This window comes from Triturus cristatus, chromosome 7 (genome assembly GCF_964204655.1).
Source record: "Triturus cristatus chromosome 7, aTriCri1.1, whole genome shotgun sequence".
NCBI classification, from domain to species: domain Eukaryota; kingdom Metazoa; phylum Chordata; class Amphibia; order Caudata; family Salamandridae; genus Triturus; species Triturus cristatus.
Window position 1 is genome coordinate 256,684,489 of NC_140590.1, and position 20,224 is coordinate 256,704,712.

Here is a 20,224-nt window from a genome sequence, read left to right on the forward strand (position 1 = left end):
TTGAGGTGCTGTGGGCGGAGGATGAAGAATGACAAGCTGTTGCCTTGTAGTTGTCAAGGCTCCCCTCAGCACTACTCTGTTCTCTGCTAATGGAAAGGAGACTTCGGGTGTGGCTGCTGGGGCTGCCCTCCAACACGTTGTATCAAGGAACAATCATTTGAGAGTAGGCATTCAATTAATCACAGCAGAAAAGCATTGTATGGATTGAAAACCCCACTAATCACAGCATGGATGTTGGGCCACCTTATTACAAAAAGTCCATCATTCAGCAATGAAACAATCACATCAGTGTCCATCCTTCTTCATATTGGTCACATAGGATGAAGTATTGTTCTTTATTATGTATTTTCGAAATCCCTTATTAGTCTTTTTGATTAAGAATCTAAAACGTCATTAAAGCACATAAATCAGCCCAGCCAATGTGTTTCGTCCTACACAAGGACTTTCTCATGGCTTATAATTTATCAAGTTCAAAAAGCCAACAGTTCAGAGGTATAAATGTTTCTTCATGCCATGTATACGACAGTGAGATTAACAGTCATCACCCAATTTGTCATAAAGGATTGTCATAAGAGGAGTTGGCCTAACAGCTAGGGCGCTCGACCTCGGAAACTGGGTTCGAGTCTCGGTAATGACGCTGAACATCCTGTGATTATGGCCAAATCACTTAATCTCCCTGTGCCTAAAAAAAAAAAAAAAAAAAAAATGAATGTGTGTCCTCGTGTAACGTAACTGGTGCTATGTAGAGCGCTCTGATACCCGATTGGATTTGGGTCAAGTTCGCGCTATATAAAACTCTGAAAAAAAATAAAATCTGTGTTCAAGAACCGCTGTGCCTTACCACCTTCATTTTAAAAGTCCTCCTCAAATAGATCCCCCAATGTTCAAATTCACATTCCTCTTGAATGCACGTCTCCAAATGCTTTAAAAAAGCCGAATCTGTGGCAATGCGCAGATTCTAAGATCAGCTTAACCCAAAGGCCTCGCACACAGAGCCATTTAGTTAGAAGTGTACAGCACTGAAAACAGACCACTTCCTGTTCTGTCCCATCGAGAGAAAATCCACAAATAGACACCCTAATCTGGAGATCATTTCACTCACTCTGGCAAGCAGTTCCTATTTTGTCACAATAAGAGATCCTGCTAGATGGACTACTACTGGGCAAAAACCATTCAATTTACCCACTCTCAGTCAAATCACCTCCAATCTTGTCATTCCATTCTCTCTATTGATATAATAGATGGTTGTGTTATGGGACAGTGTCTGAATGGTGCCTCCAGAGACTGAAATAATCAAAGCCTTTAGGGCAAGTTGGACAGCCCACAGCTCTACCAAATTTATGTGCAGATGCTGGTCTGGCACAGACCAATGAACCCACACTGTCGGAAATCACTGCAGTGGCAGACCATTCATAAAAACTATTGAGATTTGGAAAAGATACAACCGTGGATTCATTTAGAGAGATTATGTGGTGTTTTGGTAGCAGTACTTCTGTTGCTTTATGATCCCTTTACTATAACACACCTTGCTAATTGTGATTTGGAATAGTTTGCAAACCCAGTTTACAGGTCGGAATGGCTTGTCATACTCGCAAAATGGAATTAGTACACAAAAATATAAGAGTTTTTATGGTTGCAAAAATAAGGTACTATCAGGCAGAGACTTTCAATCCACAGATTCCTTACCTTAGAATATCCCTAGGAGTCAGACTGGATCCAAAAGATTTTCTAGCAGTACCCCTGCACTCCGGTAGGTGGTGTCATTAGGCTCCGTGTCCGCTACACCGGATAGGACGTGCGCGGTACATATATAGGCACAACTTCTGCACTCTTACATCGGTTACTTTTGCAACTTTACAAGGCCGTAGCCATGATCAGCAATGACTACTGGTGTGAAAAGCTAAGGCCCTGAGAAGGGTGTTCCCTACACCGTAATCAGTTTGCAGAGCGGGGAGGATCGGTAAGGAATCGGTGCCTAGATAGAGTCTCTATCAGATAAAGCATTACCGAAGGTAAGTAACTTGTTCCTCTGATAGAGACTTCTAGCCGCAGATTCCTTACCTTAGAATAGATTCCCAAACAATATCTCCCCAAAGGTGGAACTGTTAAGTCAATTAAATCAGAAAGCCCTGCAGGTCCAAACAGGCAAAGTGCCAGTTACAACAAACCAGACTGTCCAGGCAGTAGTGTTTGTGAACGTTGGCAGCGACGCCAACATTGCTGCCGAACAGATGTTCAGGACCGGAACGCAGCGCGCTAACGCAGTCGTCGCAGCCTTTGCTCTGGCGGAGTGAGCTCGCAAGCCCTCAGGAGGTTTCTTCTTGGCTTATGCGTAGCAGATCCTAATGCAGAGAACAGTACATCACCACAAGGTCCTTTAATGCACTGACTTCACTTGTTTTGCTCCTACCTAGCCCAAGAAGAGTTGACCGTCTACATGGAATTCTTTTGTGCATTCTTTTGTGCAGTCAGAGTAAAACAACAACGTTCTAACAGGGTCCAGACGGTGGAGTCTCTCATTCTCTTTGGAGGGATGAGGCGGAGCAAATAAAGTAGGTAGGGTGATGTTCTGATCTACATAAATAGAGTCACACACTTCGGAAGGAAGATGGCACGTGTCTGCAGAATCAGCTTGTCCGGATAGTAGGTGGTATAAGGAGGGTGTGCAGAAAGCGCCCGGAATTCACTGACCCTCCAGGCTGATGTTATGACCACTAAAAAGACAGTTTTTAATGGTAAGAGCCTAAGACAGTGGTTCCCAAACTGTGCGCCGCGGCGCCCTGGTGCGCTGTTATGAGTAGCCAGGGGCGCCTCACACGATGTGGGAAAATAGCGTCTGGCCGTGTGTAGGCAGTAAAATATTATGCGTCTTTTGACTGAATGCAGGATGAAGCTTATTCCAGCCACACCACAACATACGGGGGAGTTACAAATGCAACCTGCATAATCCGGGAACATAGTTTGGCCCAAGAGCGCACTGCCGCCATACGTGTGTACGTGCTTTCACAGACGTAGCCTCCGCATTACTGGCATACACAGCTCTGACCGTGGAGCGTTATTGCTGCCCAACCTGTTCTGACGTGCCTCGTAGGACACTCTTCACAAATTACAAATAGATAAGACTAGGGCTGAATCACTGCTCGCTCATTAACTCATTTATTTGATTTATTTTGAGAAGTTGAGTTTGAAAGGGACAAGTTATAAATGTGCAGTGGCCCCCACAGTCTCGTCGGAAAACAGGACAGCATCTGACTTAATGAAGACATAGTAGGCTCCTCGCAGAACAAGATAAAGATTTCAAATATAGCTACAACTTATAAATGTAAAATACACCCCATGTATAATTATAATTATATCCTGGCTGTTGTTCTCGCACTTTGTGTGAACTTGAAGAAACACCACGCCTGATTTTATAAACCAGAAATTCCAGTGGGCAAAATCGCTGCTGTGGAAATAGGCCACATTGCAGCCAGGATTCATTTTCTGTCCCCAGTCTGACCCTCCGTAAATTTCTCCATGTAAAACTTTTTCTGGAACTGGTACCATCCCTATTTCTTACGCTTCTGAGGGTTAGCCACCTGCAGCAAACGTCTGTTTTTACATCCAGTTTCAGGATATAATATTCTGAAAAATCGTGCCCAACTCCCTTCTTGGAAATACTTTTATGAAATCTTTAACAGGTTCCAATGATCATAAAATAGCTCAGAGGTTGAGCATGGCTGGGGCAAAGAACCGTGTTTATGTCTACGCGTCACGCATTTCTAGTCTGTGTAAGGTAGCTTAGTGTAAGATAGCTATAAATGCTTTGCTGCAGAGATCATTCTGCAAACTGCAGGTCGCAAGTTCCAGTCCAGTGAACTAGGCACTTTCTGCAAAAAGGTGCGTGCAGTCTGCAAGGCACGAGTTTTTAGCCAATCCTTCAATAAAGATATGGTTGACAAATGGATTTATTAAGTGGCGAAACAAGTTTGTAACCCCTGAACACAATTTAAGGGACATTGTTATCACTCCCCGTCTATTTCCTCAAAACCGTTTCGGATTAAAAAACTAATACAAGTTTTAGAATCAATTCACAGCTGGCTCGAAAATGAAAAGACAATTTGCACCAAAAGCAATATTTCTCAGAGACATCTCCGAAGTATATATACGGAAAGAAGCTAGTGTCACATCAATTTCGACAGATGACAGACAGCAGCGTTGAATCCGGAGTGGGCTGTTAGGCGTGGGGGCAGCAGACCTATGTGATGAAAGGCACCTGAGCAGGTAATGGCAGTGGGCACACGTGTGGTCAATTCAAAGTCATTCATGTCCTGTGCCCCACACTGACCTGGGATGTAACTGGGTCTACGACCTCCACCTTGTGCAACTGAATCTACCTTATCCATCCCAGCATGCTACAAAACTGCCTCTTGCCCGTCCATTCTTCCTGCCATGAGACTGGCTCTACCCCAGCCCCACTGAGCTGGCTGGATCTTGCACAGCCCTGTCTTCAGTCATTCATCTCGTTCTGCCCCAAACCTTACTGTCCTGCTCTGCCTCAGGCCCTGTGACCTGGAGTGTGCCTACTAGCTCTGCCAATGCTCGCTGACCTGGCCCCACTGACAGTATATTGCTTGCTATTCACCAGCCCTCCCAGTCTGCCACCCAACTGACTGCCCCATCCCTACTGTACTAACTTTACTAGGCGACTGACTCTTCCCGTGCACAGTGACATGGCATGCGACTGTCACTGCATCACCCGGGGTACTGGCAACCGGTAAAAAAATGGTGGGGAGCCACGGCCAACTGCCAATTTAGTCAAGGGAGCCACAGGTCACAAAAGTTTGGGAACCAGGCGGACAATTATCTAGAGGCTCGAATGGTGCACACATGAGAAAGGTGAGCACTAGGTTTAGGTTCCAATGAGGCATAACAAATGGCGTAAGGGGAAACATGTGTTGTAGGCCTTTAAGGAACCTAGCCACAACAGCTGACATAAAGAGAGAAGGTAGGCCTGGCAACTGCAATAATGGTGAGATGGCAGAGAGATAACCCATAAGTGTGCCCAGAGCAGAGCTCTGCTGGGCCAAAGACAACACAAACAAGACAACCTTAGATAAAGGTGCACGAAAGGGGGTCAACAATGTGGAAAGCACACTATGACACCAACTTGTCCTAACAGCATGTGTAAACCATCTTGGTGGAGGACCTCTGGCTGCCAAAATAACATTACAGACTATGGGATGATGATCGATAGATGCCAAATGTCTCTGCTCAATCTCCACACATGAAGGTGGAGGGGGCGCAGGTTCTTCCGGATCCCATCCGACGCCTGGGGATATTGTAAGGTAGGAATCTGCAGCTAGAAGTCTCTATCAGATACCTGTGATTTTGTGCCTAGCAGTGTTTACGATCACAGACGGTTTTTATACATCTGGCCTAAATGCTGTAGGCAGAACAAGCAAGTTTGGTGTTCCTGGCCCAGAACTGAAAAGAAAACAAACAATGCTTCACTTATATTGGCGCAGCATCAAGGACAAGAACAGAAATCCTGCAAGTTCTATCTGTACATGTATTGTCCGATTCAGCCAACCTCTGCTGAAACTTGTAGCCAATGGCATCTACTAGATTCTCCCAAGACCGCATACGGGGACAGGCATGCATCCTGAACACAAGGGAAGAGACAAGAGCCATAATTCTACTATTTTGTGTTTTTTTTAAATGTTACATAAATACATGCTTGACCTTTGCAACAGATTTTCCCACCTGCAATTCTTCTGCCTCAGGCGTTACACTTGACTGACAGATCAAGCGGCTTCAGCAAAAGAAACATGCTTAGTAAAAAATAAAAGAAAAAAAAGAATTAAAAATGAGAAAAAAAAAAAAAAAAACTTACAAAGCAACTCGTCTTCCAACTGTGCACAGGCCTCCTCAGCAACCTGCATCTCTCCCTCACGTCACACCACTTGTGAATGAGGGTTCTCTGAAAGCTGTAATGAAAACAACACTATAAACACAAAAAACAAATCAACTCAATACTTCATACTATAAAGCAAACATTTGAGTTTCTATAAAGTATGTGTTTATAATATTCACCATAAAACATTTCATGCAATTGTGCATTAAAACAATTTTTTTAATAAGGGGCCTGGGAAGCAGCCAAATTCCTCCAGACCTGTGTGTCTGTATAGCCTACCTTTCACATCTAGTATAGTTTACCGGCCAGGAAACTAACAAGCATTGGCATAGCCAATAGGTCTTGCCTTTGGGACCTTATTAGTGTTTAACCATGCAACTGTTGATGTGTTGCCCCAAGGATATTTTGCTGCATAACTAAATACTGGTCCCAAAAGCGAGACCTATTGGCTATGCAAATGCTTTTTTAAGGAACTTACAACTCATGTCATGAACGGCGCGGTTTCTCCGGAACTCAAGCGTTTTCTGTTGTGCACATGAATGTTTGCAACTGTGGGCACTCTTTGAATCAATGCAGTGCTATGCTGCAGACACTGCTAATAAGTCGCACTTCAAGGAGGTTACTACTAAGCTGCAGACTCGAGACACGGTGTCTGGAGGGCTTCAGGATGTGGCGGTTACCAAACCTGACAACTACAAAACCATACCTGCCGGTAGATACATCACAAACATACTGCTGCATCGCAGCAGCCCGCGCAGCTACGGGAAGTGCAGAGCTTGACTCTTCTCATTCTTCACTGGGAAATCTAACCAGGGATTGAAGAGCTATACAATTGCTACACACTGGGTTATGGCTGTGCTGATGTAGGTCATTATGCAGAGTATACCAAATGTGAAAGGTAAGCTTTTAACTTGCTGAGTCATTTTGCTTAACTCACTGAGCCACCCTTGCAGCTTAAATCGCGGTCTGTGTTGTAGTTTTTCCCCTGAAAGTTAGTGTTAGACTGAATCTTTTTCTTTTTTTTTTTTAATCATTGAATCATATTTCATGAACTGTGCCCTTAGAGTATTATAACATTCCTTCACTTCAGAAGATGCTGTAAATAAACATTTTATTTACTTACAAACCCCATTCTTGTAAGTATGTGAAAAGCGCTATCAGGGTAACGCATGAAGGAGTAACAACGTTGGCGAGATTGGCATGTCGCAAACAGACTGTGCAAAAAGGCGTTTGTAGCATTCCCTTCGTTTTTCACAGATCAAGCTAGCTGTGTAGCTTAATACTCTGGTACACAGCCGCTTACTCAGAGTCCCGCCCTCGGCACTTGTATACGGGAATCGAGACACACACATTGTCATTATCAGACACCTTGTTATGCACCACGGAGCCGTAAATAAACAGCCGAGGCTGCAGCTCGAGTAACCAGATTAAAGTCACAGCCGGTTTCAACTGCCTTTAAAGACTAAGCACTAAGGATATGTCTTGACAATGTCACGTGACGCAGAGGGCACCCATCGGGAAAGCAAGTATGTTCTAGGACGTGGCTCAAACTTTCAGGAAATTCCTGTTGTGCTAGGGAATACGATGTAGATATCAGAAATGCAGATAAAACCCCAAACAGCCACGTGTGACAGCGGGGCTTTGATATACGATGTTGACCATTGTCCTGTGTTCGCACTGCTGGCCTCAGCCCAGTTGTGAGTTTGTTTCAAGTGTCTGCTTTCCACCTCCTGTCGACGGCTGGCACAAAATGGTTGTGGGGTAGGGGGGTAAGGGTGGGAGTAGGTGAAGGAGCAGACATGGGGCGAGCGAAATGATGCAGCAAGAGGAGCGAGAAAAAGACGGGGATTTTAAAAGCAGCGAGAGGAAAGCTGCTAACGAGCTAGCTGGCAAAAGCATAAGTGTGCGCAAAAATTGCAAGGACATAGTGCAACGTCCCGTCCCAAGTGCTTGATTATACTGAAGTGCGAGCAAAGTGAGACGGACCTGCAGAATGTAGGGGGCCGGCTGAGGTGCGTTTGGTGAAAAGGGCTCGTAATGAAAACAAGCGAAGTTTACAGAAAACAGTGCAAGCTGGCAAAAGCGTAAGCGCGTGCATAAATGGCAAGGACATAGTGCAGCGTCCCAAGTGCTTGATTATACTTAAGTGCGAGCAAAGTGAGACGGACCTGCAGCATGTAGGGGGCTGGCTGAGGTGCGTTTGGTGAAAAGCGCTCGTAATGAAACCAAGCTCTGTTTATTGAAAACAGTGCCTGACCTCGGCCACAAAGTGAACGCAACGCGAAGCCCTGGAAATACGAAACCGAACAGATGGCACACAGTGCGCCCCTGCTCGCAACCGCAATCCCTCTGGGATGAGGTAGAATTTTGAGTAGAAAAAAACTGGCTGATGTGACTGCTTTGACTTGAGCTTCAAAGTTTAATCTCTCGTCTATGATCACTCCCATATTTTTTGAGTTGCTCACCGGGATGGGTACTGCTTCCAACTCGTCCGGCTACCAGATCTGTGACCAGTTAGGGGCGTTCTGTTTCTCCTGAATTAAGCTTGAGGCAGTGCAAACTCATCCATGAGTTGACTGCCAGCATGCAATATCTAAATCTTGTTACCGGCGGCAAGCCATTTTTTACAGATGGACAAGACAATTTGAGTGTTGTGAGCCCTGAGGGACCCCACATGGGAGAGTGAAAGATGGGGAATCATAATTGCCCAAGGCAACGGATTGTATACTATCAGATAGAAAAGAAGAGAACAGGGCCAATGCGTTGTCCGTAATGCCCAACGAGTTTAGACAGCCAAGTAACAGGTTATGGTCAACCACGTCCAACGCTGCTGACAGGTCGAGCAGAATAAGGACCGCAGCACCACCTGCATCCAAGACTGCTCTGATTTCATCAGTGTCTTTTATCAGGACAGTCTCGGTGCTGTGCTCTGCCCTGGAACCGAATTGGGATTCATCCAAGAAGTTGTATTCATGTAGATATCATGTACATTGATTATTCATAACTTTTTCTACCAGTTTGGCTGGAACTGAGAGACGTGAAATGGGCCTGCAATTATTAGTATCAGCTTCATCAATATTTTCAGATAAGAGGCAAAATCGATGCCCTCTTCCAGATGGAGGGAAAGACACCCTCCATAAACATAGACTTAAAGGTACAAAACGTTACACCTGGTGTACCCAAAATCCCCATGGATGACTGCACATGCAAAAGCGTGCTTTGTGCTACAAATAAGACAAATTAACTGATCACAAAATTATGTCAATGTCAGCATTTATTGCCAAATTCAAACAGTAACTTTCCCTGTCAAACACATTAGTGGAACATTACAAAATTCATCAGATGCCACCATTCCAGAAAGAGTACATTTAAATTAATCAATCAGTTTCTTGCCAATGGTCTAGGAAAAAAAGTGTGTTTTCAGGCCTGCTGTGAAACTTGCAAAGCAGTTGCAGAGGTACTACAGAAAGAATTTCAGAGCTGTGGGATGGTCAGGGAATACTCTCCATCGACTCTAGATTTAGGTTAACTCTAGGACAGTAAATCGTGCCCTGGTCCTTTGCTCTCAGGGAGCTATAGAAGGTAAATAGGGCGTTATACTGGTTTTTTTAAGCATAATAGCATTAGTTCGTCCAGCAACCCTGTATGAACAGTATGCATTCCTGTTGGAAATTGGGTTACTGTTAGAGGGGGGAGAAACCCTACTCAAGCAGCAACCACCATCTTTGTCAGGGTGAAGCACAAGCAAACCACAAATTAACCTGTGCTTAACCCTCTGATAGCTTGGCACAAAAGCAGTCAGGCTCAGAGGCAATGTGTAAAGTATTTATGCAGCACACTAAACAGTAATACATGTGAAAACACCACAAGAAGAATCTCACACCTATTTGGAAAAATAGAGCAAAACTGAATAAATTATTTGAGACCAAAACAACTAAAATCCAATCAGTAGAACTGGAGATATTCAATTTCAAAGTTTTAAGTAGAAATAGTGCCTAGAAGCAAAAATCGCCAACTGTGGTTATCTGGTCATGCCAGACCAGGACAAAGTACAAGTTCAGGCCGACTGCAATATAGCGCGGGCCAGCTACAAGGACCAAATATGGGCAGCTGAACAAAAGTACTTTAATTGCTGGTTGGGGAATGATGCGAAGTCCCGTGTCGAGGAAGTGTCATACAGTGGCAGTTCCAAGGAGCTGCGGTAGCGATGCGAGGTCCGGTTGGGAAATGTGTCAGACAGCAGTGGTTCCCTGGGGCTATGATGCGAAGTCCTTAGTCAGGGATGCGGAGCCTTGTGATACGATACATCGGTTCTGCTGGACTACTGATGGGCTGGCAGTGCACCTTCAGGCCCACTTTCAAGGGTCCAGGACTGTGGTGGCTCCACTCGGGGGGGGGGGGTCATAACTCACAGCTTGCAGAGTCCAGATACCGGGTTCAAGGTTGTAGGGGCCTGTTCTGTCCCTGAGGCTCTGATCGGGAAGCTAGCCAACATGGCCCTTGAAGTGACTCCAGTGGTCCTGGGTTCAAGATGCAGTTCTAGTCCTTCATTCATGCAGCAGAGCACCACAGCATGGCAGCAGAGTTGCAGTCCTTCTTGCAGCAAAGCAGCACAGTAGTTCTTCTTCATCTGAGGATGGTTTAGGCCTGGCAAAAGGAGTATTTTGCCAGGTTGAAATGGCAGTTTAACACTGCGCACACATGCTGCAATCGCAGACCTGAGGCATGTTTTCAAAGCTACTTGGGCATGTGGCACAATTAGTGCTGCTGGCCCACTAGTAGAATTTAATTTAGAGGCCCTGGGTACATGTAGTAAAGCCAACAAAAACAGATTCAGAAAACAGGAGGGAGAAGACAAAATGTTTGGGCGAAGTCCAACTGTTCCTTAACAAGGAGCTAATCCAGTCATCCCAGCCTCTAAACATGGTCTGGTTAGGTCAAGCATTCGAGACCTCTTGTTTATACATTAGTAAATACTTGTATGTGTGTACCTTGTGGGCTCTGGAGATCAGCCCTAGGACTTGTCTGCTTCCGCTTAGGGACTTTTTCCCAGTTCAACTGCCTCTATTTAACTGTCTTAATAGAAAATGACCAGTAGAGGTCAGTAAAATGCAAGAATTGCTTTCTGCGGAGGGACTTTCTTTTTTTTCTTTTTCTGGCAACTACCTCCATTTAGTTTTCTTGATAGAAAACGACCAGCAGAGGTCAGAAAAATACCAGAATCACTTTAGCATTCTCTAGATTTCAGTCCATAGAAATGGTCTTCCACAAGCACCCATAGACAATAATATTTTTTTTAAATCTTGTATTTTCAGTGATATGACCACCGAAGGCCCTGATTTTATATTAAAAACAGAGCTTTGGACTATACCATTTCCCGCTGAAAGGCAATATTTCTCTACATGTGAACCTATATCTGGTGTGTCACACAGTTTGGTGCTTACTTTCCCTCCATGTTAAAGAACAGTAGATGTTTCAGCACCCAGGCTAATGTGCTGCATAGCCAAATACATATAAGATCCCAAAGGCGAGACCGATTGCATTGCAAATGCTTGTTTTTTGTTTGCTAGAAAGAGGGAGAGGTTTGAGTTTCCTGATCTGGTGAAAAAAACGAATCGTCATATCCCACCTGAGCAACGAATGCTACATCCTCTTTGAAAACAAAGCTTAAATGTATTAGTTTTACTGCAGGTGCCAATATATGGCCAAAAGGGGCAGGCAACGGAACGGAGGTCTGGGAGCTACACCTCTTCTGCATCCAACAGAACACTTTCAGCTTTAGAACTGCTAATTTGTAGCTGATTTCCAATCATATCAGTTGCATTAGACAGACTAGTAGAGCAAGCAAAGGAGCATGAGGGTTTTTACTACTGCTAAGAATGTCTTCAATGTCCATGATGAAAGAAAGAAAGAGGCAACACTTATCTTTCAAAGTCGATTGAGAGGAAAAGAGAGAATTTAGCATGAATGGATCTTTTAGCTGCCACTGCCAGATCAACTTGCTTTGTATGATTTATCAATGACATAAGAATTCAGTGATTCAAAGACATTTTTTAATGGAGTAATATAATTGAAAGATAACAGAGTGAAGGAGACAGTAGAGGCACTAATGAGGTGCAGTATGTTATTGCATTAGGGACTTCTGGTTAGGTACCACGACACTGAATAACTGAAGAGTAGGATTATTTTAAAAATGTAACCTCATCATATAGGCCTACAAACTCGAGTAGCTGTGCTCTAAATTTCAACAAGTGATGTTCAAGAATTACGGGATGAAAAATGTTTGCAGATTTCATTATTAGAAATATAGTGAGAGAAGCCAAATAGATTTTTCTAGGGCTTTGTAGTAGCAATTACACAAGTATCTTGACAATCAAGTGTAATTTTTTTTATATAAAAAGACATTATCCCTGTGCGCCAGATATTTCCAACAATTATAATCCAAAGAGGAAAAATAGAGCCGTGGTATAGTGTAAAGATTTTATTGGCACAGTGCAAGGGCAATAAAGTACTCTCTTACAATGAAACATACCAATGGTCAATACAGTTTTGCCAATTTACATTTTATTAACACATTTACATGTTAAATCATTCCATAAATACAATAATTGTTCGGAAAGAATTGTAAAATGCATTTTATTCCTCATTCTAGGAAAGTGCTAGGGTAGGAGGGTGATCTCATCCTTCCAATGAAATGCAATCAGAGATCTGTCTATCAGAAAGCAAATGAAGACCGAACTGTTTATCTGCCTATTAACAGAAGGACTGATGATCCACATCTAAAACTGCCGTAGCATCCTTAAGTGGAACAGACCTACTCACTTAATTCCCAAGTTCATTAAAAATTCTCTGCCAGTATTTGCTCAGTGCAGGATACAAGAAAAGGCATATGATGCCAGTCGCTAACAGCTGAATTAATGCCAGGCAAAGATAAGTAAGCGGTGGATACACCCTCTGTAGAACAAGCTGGAGTTCAACAAAAAGTTAATATTAATTTTTGGAGGATTCAGCAAACATCAGAGCTATTACCGATTTACGCTTAAAGAGATGCAAAGATCCCCATAAATCTTCAAATAACTGTATACTGCATCCTACTCGTCAGACTTCTAAAGCTTTCATATGGACCCAAAAAAGCAAGTTTCACCTCCTACTTTTGCTCCCACAATCCACTACTTTTGCTCCCACAATCCACCTACCACTCATTGACTGCATTGTTGCATTTGACACTGCCCAACACTTGACTGCTTTTTGGCTATGTTCCTTCTATACAAATATACATGCATACAAACATCCTATACACGAGGCCTGAGTAGTTACGAAGATTGCATTATCAACAAAGTCAACTGCTTCATTTAAATGAAGGCAAAAGCGTGAACCCCCATTGTGTCAATATTACTTTTTGTAATATTAGTTAAGGTTTGTTCGCTACCCTGCCAAGCCATTTTTTTCCCTATCTATTTTCTTCTTCAAAAATGTTCTGCATATAAGTTCTATTATTAAGTACTTTGGAAATTTCCAAGGCGGCGTCAACTCCACTATAGTTGAGCTTAACAGTGCTTTAATTTTATCACAAAGGCCAATTTGTTCTGTTCTTGTCAGTTTCATCAAAAGTTCTACATCATAAGGCATAAGGATAAACTACCCAGCATTTATCAGAGGTTCCCCTTCACAAAAATGTTAGATCTTTTCTTTTTAGTATCATGCAAACTTACATTCAAAATGAAAGTTGCACTTGGGCCAGTTAAAAATATCTGCGCCTGACTGGATTATCGCGTTACCGGCAGTATATGCATTAGCCACTGTAGACAGGATAGGGCAAAAGGGTGGTGGCATAGCAATCATCTATCGGCCTTGGTTCAAAGCAACCTTTGAGACGATTCAGCTACCGGGGGTAGAAGCTAGACCTCTCACATTAAAATTGCTAATACCTTGTCCATCCCTAGTCTACTTCTTTAAAGACCACAGGGGCCGAAATGTTCTTCAAACTATCATTTTTGAAGAATTGCATGTCTCACTCGAAGAACCTGCGCTCTGTTAAACTTAGATCCTAGCATAAAATCAAGAAAGACGATCTTATGGATAAGCTTGATAAAAGTCCTCCTGTGCTAGTGCCCGACAACAACAAGGTGGTTGACAATTAGGATGATTTGATTAGGTCAGCTATGGATCAGTTGGCACCAGAAAGAATAAACAAACGGAGGAGAATCAAAGCTTCAGCCCTCTGGTATAACTTAGATCGTAAACTTTTAAAATCTAAGTGCAGATGCTCAGAGCGTGCATGGAAGGCAGACTATAGCGAGGAAGGTAAACTTACTAATAAATCAGCATTAGCTGAATATAAGGAAGCCATTATAAGCTCCAAAAAGAATTACTTCACAAGCAAAGTTGAGGCTGCTAAAAACTCTTCAATAGAGCTTTTCAAGACAGTCACTGCCGTAGCCAAACTGCAAGAGGAGAAGCAATTCCCTCCTGATCAAGCCCTTTGTGACAAAGTGGCCAACTTCTTTCAGACCAAGGTCCGAACGATGTATGACGAATCGGCTGGGTGGATCCCAGCCCCCATTTCCCCCCATGTTAACACCAACAGTGGTTTTCACCTCCTTGCCCACTGCCTGCCAGTTGACCAGCTTCTCACTCAGAACTGTGGACACAGTAAACGATCTGTTACTATCTACGAAATCAGGGTCCCCGACAGATCCCGGTTTCCCCTCTAAAATACACCTGGCCTCGGATAAGATTAGTACACATCCAGCCCCACTTCTGAATAATGTCATCAGGTCAGCAACCTTCCCCACCTCTTGGAAGAAAGCACGTATCAGACCCATACTAAAGAAACCTTCTCTTGACTCTTCCGAGGTGAAAAACTACCGACCCATATCCTGCCTACCATTGGCGGCCAAGATCCTAGAGAAATCAATTAACCAAGATCTAATTGGCTATCTAGACGCCAATTACCTCCCCAATACCACCCAACATGGATTCAGACCACAACACTCCACCAAGTTAGTTCTAATCATGGCCACGGAGGAAATACGCAGGCAGATTGACGAGGGAGGCAGTCCTAATCCTACTTGACAGCAGTGTTTGATACCGTGAACCATCTAGTATTAACGCAGCGGCTGAAGGCTATAGGAATCAAAGATGTGGCCCTAAACCTGCTCACCTCGTTCCTCACTGTAAGGGAACAGAGGGTGTGCTGGAGCAATGTTAAATCAGAGGTTCTCCCTCCCCTGTGGTGTTCACCAAGGCTCAGCACTGTCACCAACATTATTTAACATCTGTGTTACGCCTCTGGCCAAGCTGATAAGGGATCACAGTTTCTCGTTGGCATCATATGCCTGCGACACACAAATTGTTATCTCTGTCTCTTCAAGTGTGGAAACCGTGGCGAGATTTCACAGCTGTCTGAAGCACGTCATGGGCTGGATGCATCAGAACTATCTGAAATTAAACACGGACAAAGCGGAGGTCATGGAGTTTGGAAATAAACGCCACTCTGGAACGAATATGTGACGCTACAACGCGATCAAAATGATAGCGGTACGTTACATCGCAGTTTTTGCAACGCAAGTCGTTACAACAACTTGCGCCGGAGGGAGCTGGACTTAGGAATAGTATGATATACTATTCCAACACCAGTCTACGTACAGTAGGGAAGGTGTTGGAATACTAAATCATACTATTCCTTAGGTTAGAGCGCCATTCAGTGCAAGTCGTTGTAACGACATGCGTTGTAATACCTGCGATGTAAAGGCATTGCGATGCAATGCCCGCGTGGTAATGGATGTCTCCCCTCTGGAACAAATCCTGGTGGCCGGTGGAAACAGATCACTGTCCGAATCCTGCGGCAAAAGCAAAGAACTTAGGATTCCTGTTTGATGCCCAATTAAACTTTGCAGGACAGAACAATCTTTTGACATCTTCCTGCTTTTTTCTATTAAAAACCTTAGGCAAAACTATACCTTTAATTCCACTAGACCTCAGAAAATGTGTTGAAGTCGCCTTAATTCTTTCTCGAATCGACTACTGTGACGCCCTTTTCCTGGCGTAGAAAAACGCCAACTGTTTAAACTCCAATCACTGCAAAATGCAGCAGCGAGAGTGCTACTTAATATTCCAAAATACCACCATATCTCTAGCAGCATCAGGGAGCTTCACTGGCTTTCTGTCAAGCAGCGCATTGAGTTCAAGGGGCTATGCCTGGTGCACAAAGCTCTGTATGGTGGAGAGTCATTGGACCTACAGAAACTTTTCCAGTGGCACTCCCCTCGGCGGAATCTTAGATCTGCCAACAAAAGTCTAGTTCAGGTCCCTAAAATCTATAAGGCTAAATGGGGAGGTAGAAGCCTTTCCTATCAAGCATCAAAGCTCTGGAATCAGCTGCCGGTCAGCATCAAGCTTCAACCTACCAGACCCCTGTTTAAGAAGATGCTTAAGACCTGGCTAGTTCCTTCACAGCAATGATGTGGTTTCTCCCCATTTTACTCGTTTACAGCTACACCCAGCGCAAGACGCCTCGGCATTCATGCGTGCTACAAGATCCTTTACTTACTTACATATCTAAAATTGTGTACATATCACCCATAACACTAGAAGTAAAGAAAAGCCATTACTAGTACAACAAAAACTTATATCTAAGCCCAAGTAGTCAAAAACTGCTGGTTTGATAACAATGAAGCATCTAGCATGATTCAGATATTTCTCTCTTGTATTTTTAAACACCTCCCCATAGTGTGCTCCAAAATGACCATGAGTTTGGTTTCCACAGTCAGCTGGTTAGGCCTCTCATTAACTCATTATCAGAAAGTAACCTATACATGAGCTAGGCTTCTATCTATGACCAAAGAAGGTACAACCAGGTATATCTAGGTTTCTATGCCGCTAAATATCCTATAGCTCCAAGCCCTTTATTAGCTCAGTCAAATACTTCTCGATTACGTTTTTCTATGCCAACCTTGTCCACATTGTTTTGAATACGTTGAGAAAAGGCTAGTCCAGGTGGGTTAAGGGTAAATTAGAACCTCCAATTATAATATTTGGGGGAGAAACGCAGATATTGGCATTGCATATTTATGAACTTCCCGCAGCTCTACGTCAATAGTTGCATATAAAAGAAGGTACTGTATACAGCCCTCCACAAAAATTAAGCGAGCATCCAGGATAAGACTGATACTACGGTTTCTTTCTTGAAATAAGCATCACAGATTTACATTTTCCAACCCATTTACATTAGACGGAAAAACCTTCAGACATACATACATTAAAATCAATGGGCGGAAATATTCTCCAGGCTAACAACTAATTTTTTCCCAACAACTTCGATGGATAATAAATAGACAGGCAGATAGATAGACACACTCGCGCACTAAATGGTCACTGCCTATCTCAATGTAAATCAAGCTACACAATGTAGGTTAAAAAAATCTCAAACATTGTATATTATGCAAAGTACAAACTTCCTAATTAACTTCTACACTTTTCATTGAACCATAAGTGGGAAGCATGATCAGATCCTTAGAAGCCACAAATTGAGAACAATTTCATATCATAATGCAGAAGGATAAAATACCCGGTATTTATCAGAGGTTCCCCCTCACACAAATGTTGGACGATCATTTTAGAATCATGCAAGGGTACATTCAGAATCAAAGGTACACTTTCATATCTAAAATTGTGACACTCAAGAGTGTAGAACACTACCGTCCGGCAGACACACAGTCCACTCTCTATTACATGTAGTTTTCTTTTAGTTTTCCTTTTAATTACAGGCCTTCTTTTGAGTCCAAACCTTTTTCAAAATTCACATTTTAACATAATAAGTTAGTCACTACTCTGGTAATAATGATGGAGTTCTTTATTTCTCGTTTTATTCTGTGGGCTTCTGAGGATAAATAGCAGGTATGTGGTGTTAATAATGGAGCCCTTGGCATATGCATTACCATAAATCTGCTAATGTAAAATGAAAACAGGAGATTGCCTGAAAACCTATGTTGTATAAATTATGTACAACACATGTACAAGTAGCTCATGTGATAGGATTACTCACAGAAATAAACTCATTCAAATTTTTAGAAGACAATTATGAAATTAATGTAACTGCTGCTTATCTGTACAGATGTAATGGGTTTATGAAATATGTAAGTATATACAATTAAATATATATTTTCATAGACTTCAAAATGCACTCATTACGCCACAGGTTCTGACACTGTACATTTTGGATACCAATGATTTGTACCGCTCGGATCCTGAAACCAAGAAAGGGATTTGTTTCAACATGGACGGAAGAGGAGTCAAGATGCCCCGTGGACCAAGAGGCAGGATCAAGTAAAGTCAACCCCATCACAATGGAAGGCAAAGGTGAATGCCCTAGTAAAAGGCAATTGCTAACTCTTATACCACATCAGACATTTACTATTTATGGGTGATCAGCCCTTGAGATAACTCATCTGCCCCACAGCCCTAGAGACAGTCGTCACAAAACTGGAGAAGATTTGGACCACTTCCTGCATCCCACATGAGCTTAAGATTAAAAAGGCCCCCCATTTCTGGGGCAGGATCTGCAAGATAACGGGAGACTCTAGGCAGACAGAATTGTCGCACATCTCAGTGGTGGCCTTGAGCAGAGGTGTATAGTGGTTATGCAGATTTTGAAGACGGTAATACGAAATGCTAAAGAGCAAAGAAACATTGTGACACGGCCATCTTCAACTTGGTGGAAAGCTTACCTGTCACAACCATAACCTGGAGGCTGCATAATAATACACAAGAGGTGAATGGATGTCTGTTATCAGGGGAGGAGACCTGCTATTTATAGGGCAGTGGTGGTTTTAGAATGCACTTTGACCAACATCCATTCCTCCTCACTGATCAGAACAAGAGCATTGTGGCTGCTCCCAGGAGAAAGGTCCTCTTCACTCACAAGGTATCTGAATTTAAGAGGTTACAGGGCACAGAAAATGCAGACGTAACATACTCGAAGACAATGACTGAAAGGATGCGGCTCCTCTGGATCTCATCATCCTACATGCCACTGAGGTAGAGCACATTCGGCTTTAAATCAATGAATGGTGATTCCCCCTACCCCTCATAACCCAACCCTTGGCAAGGACCTTGCCCCTCCGAAGGGTGTACAATAGTCAAACTAGTATAGTCTCCACCACCCATTTTGTTCTTGAATTTAAAGGACCGAGTATGTCATTTGGCTCCAAAACCACCCTTTCACATGATAATAACTATCTGTGGTAATGATGAGGATGGGTAGGGGTGTCCAGGGTTAAATATATGCAGAAGCTGTAGCTAGGCTGGGACATAAGACACGGCAGATCCTTCTCTTGGACGTATACAAAACACCAGCCACCAAAAAATGAAATTGTTTCAGCAAAACAGCTCCCCTCGGCATATCCAGCACCAACACCAGCCCACGATCATCCAGTTCACTGGGGGTGTGGCCTGTAATGCAAGTACAGGCATGGGCTTCACGAGAGAACAGCAGAACTAAGATGTAGTAGAGGTCTGCATAACAATAGGGAAGACACCATTTTCTTCATCTCAAAAAATCTGAGTAGAAAAGAAGGAGCAATCCCCATGGTTCAACATGATGGCCACAGTGGAGAGAGTACAGAAGGGAAAGAAAGCGGCTCATGTTTAAATGTTAAGTCCTGGTCTAGCTGCTATTTTTCTCTGTAAAATATTACAATTCTCATACATTTTATGGAAAATACAAAGAAAATCTCACACAAATTAATGTAACTTATTTGTGCATTATCTGTGCGCCCAGCAAATGTGTTTAGGGTGTCTAGATAATGCCAACTAGCCTTACAAGGATTATGCATTACAACTCTTTGATTACCTACTCTGTAGCCCGAGCCAACCATTTCAAATAGTATACAAAAATACTACTTTTCCCTGAATAGCATGGGAACCTAGAAAGACCATTCTGCTTTATGGACCAATAAACATTAGGCATTCAGTCCAAAACACACTCAAAACCCACTTATCTCTAGGTATTTTTTTCTAGTTTCTCATCAAACACCTCCACATATTTTCATAGCACATTTCCAAACTGCTACCATGTGTTTGCACATTTGCATAAAAATCTGTTGAGCACAACCTGGTTGGAGAACAGTTCCCAAACAGTCCTGATGATGCCATCCCAAAATGTCTGGCCCATCACAAGAAACAAACTCTTGGACTTCTTGACCTTTACATTTCACAGTGGTAGCAAAACAGCCTTCAAAGTTAATATTAAAGCCATAACCTTGAGAATTAGCATCAGGAACGCCTACTGTTTTCCAACAGTTTTTCTTGTTAAAAGTCTCCCTAGAA

The 20,224-nt window shown here is 43.0% G+C and overlaps 1 protein-coding gene across 3 annotated transcripts in view; it reads right to left on the reverse strand.

Moving 5' to 3' along the window:
- Positions 1-20,224, reverse strand: part of LOC146809338 (E3 SUMO-protein ligase ZBED1-like) — a 181,536-nt gene that overhangs the window by 127,406 nt on the left and 33,906 nt on the right. For all 3 annotated transcript variants that reach the window (XM_085616133.1, XM_085616134.1, XM_085616135.1), the window contains one exon: positions 5,876-5,969. In XM_085616133.1, coding sequence (XP_085472259.1) covers positions 5,876-5,924 — 49 coding nt within the window. In that variant the 5' untranslated portion in view covers positions 5,925-5,969. The remainder of the gene's footprint in view (positions 1-5,875; positions 5,970-20,224) is intronic.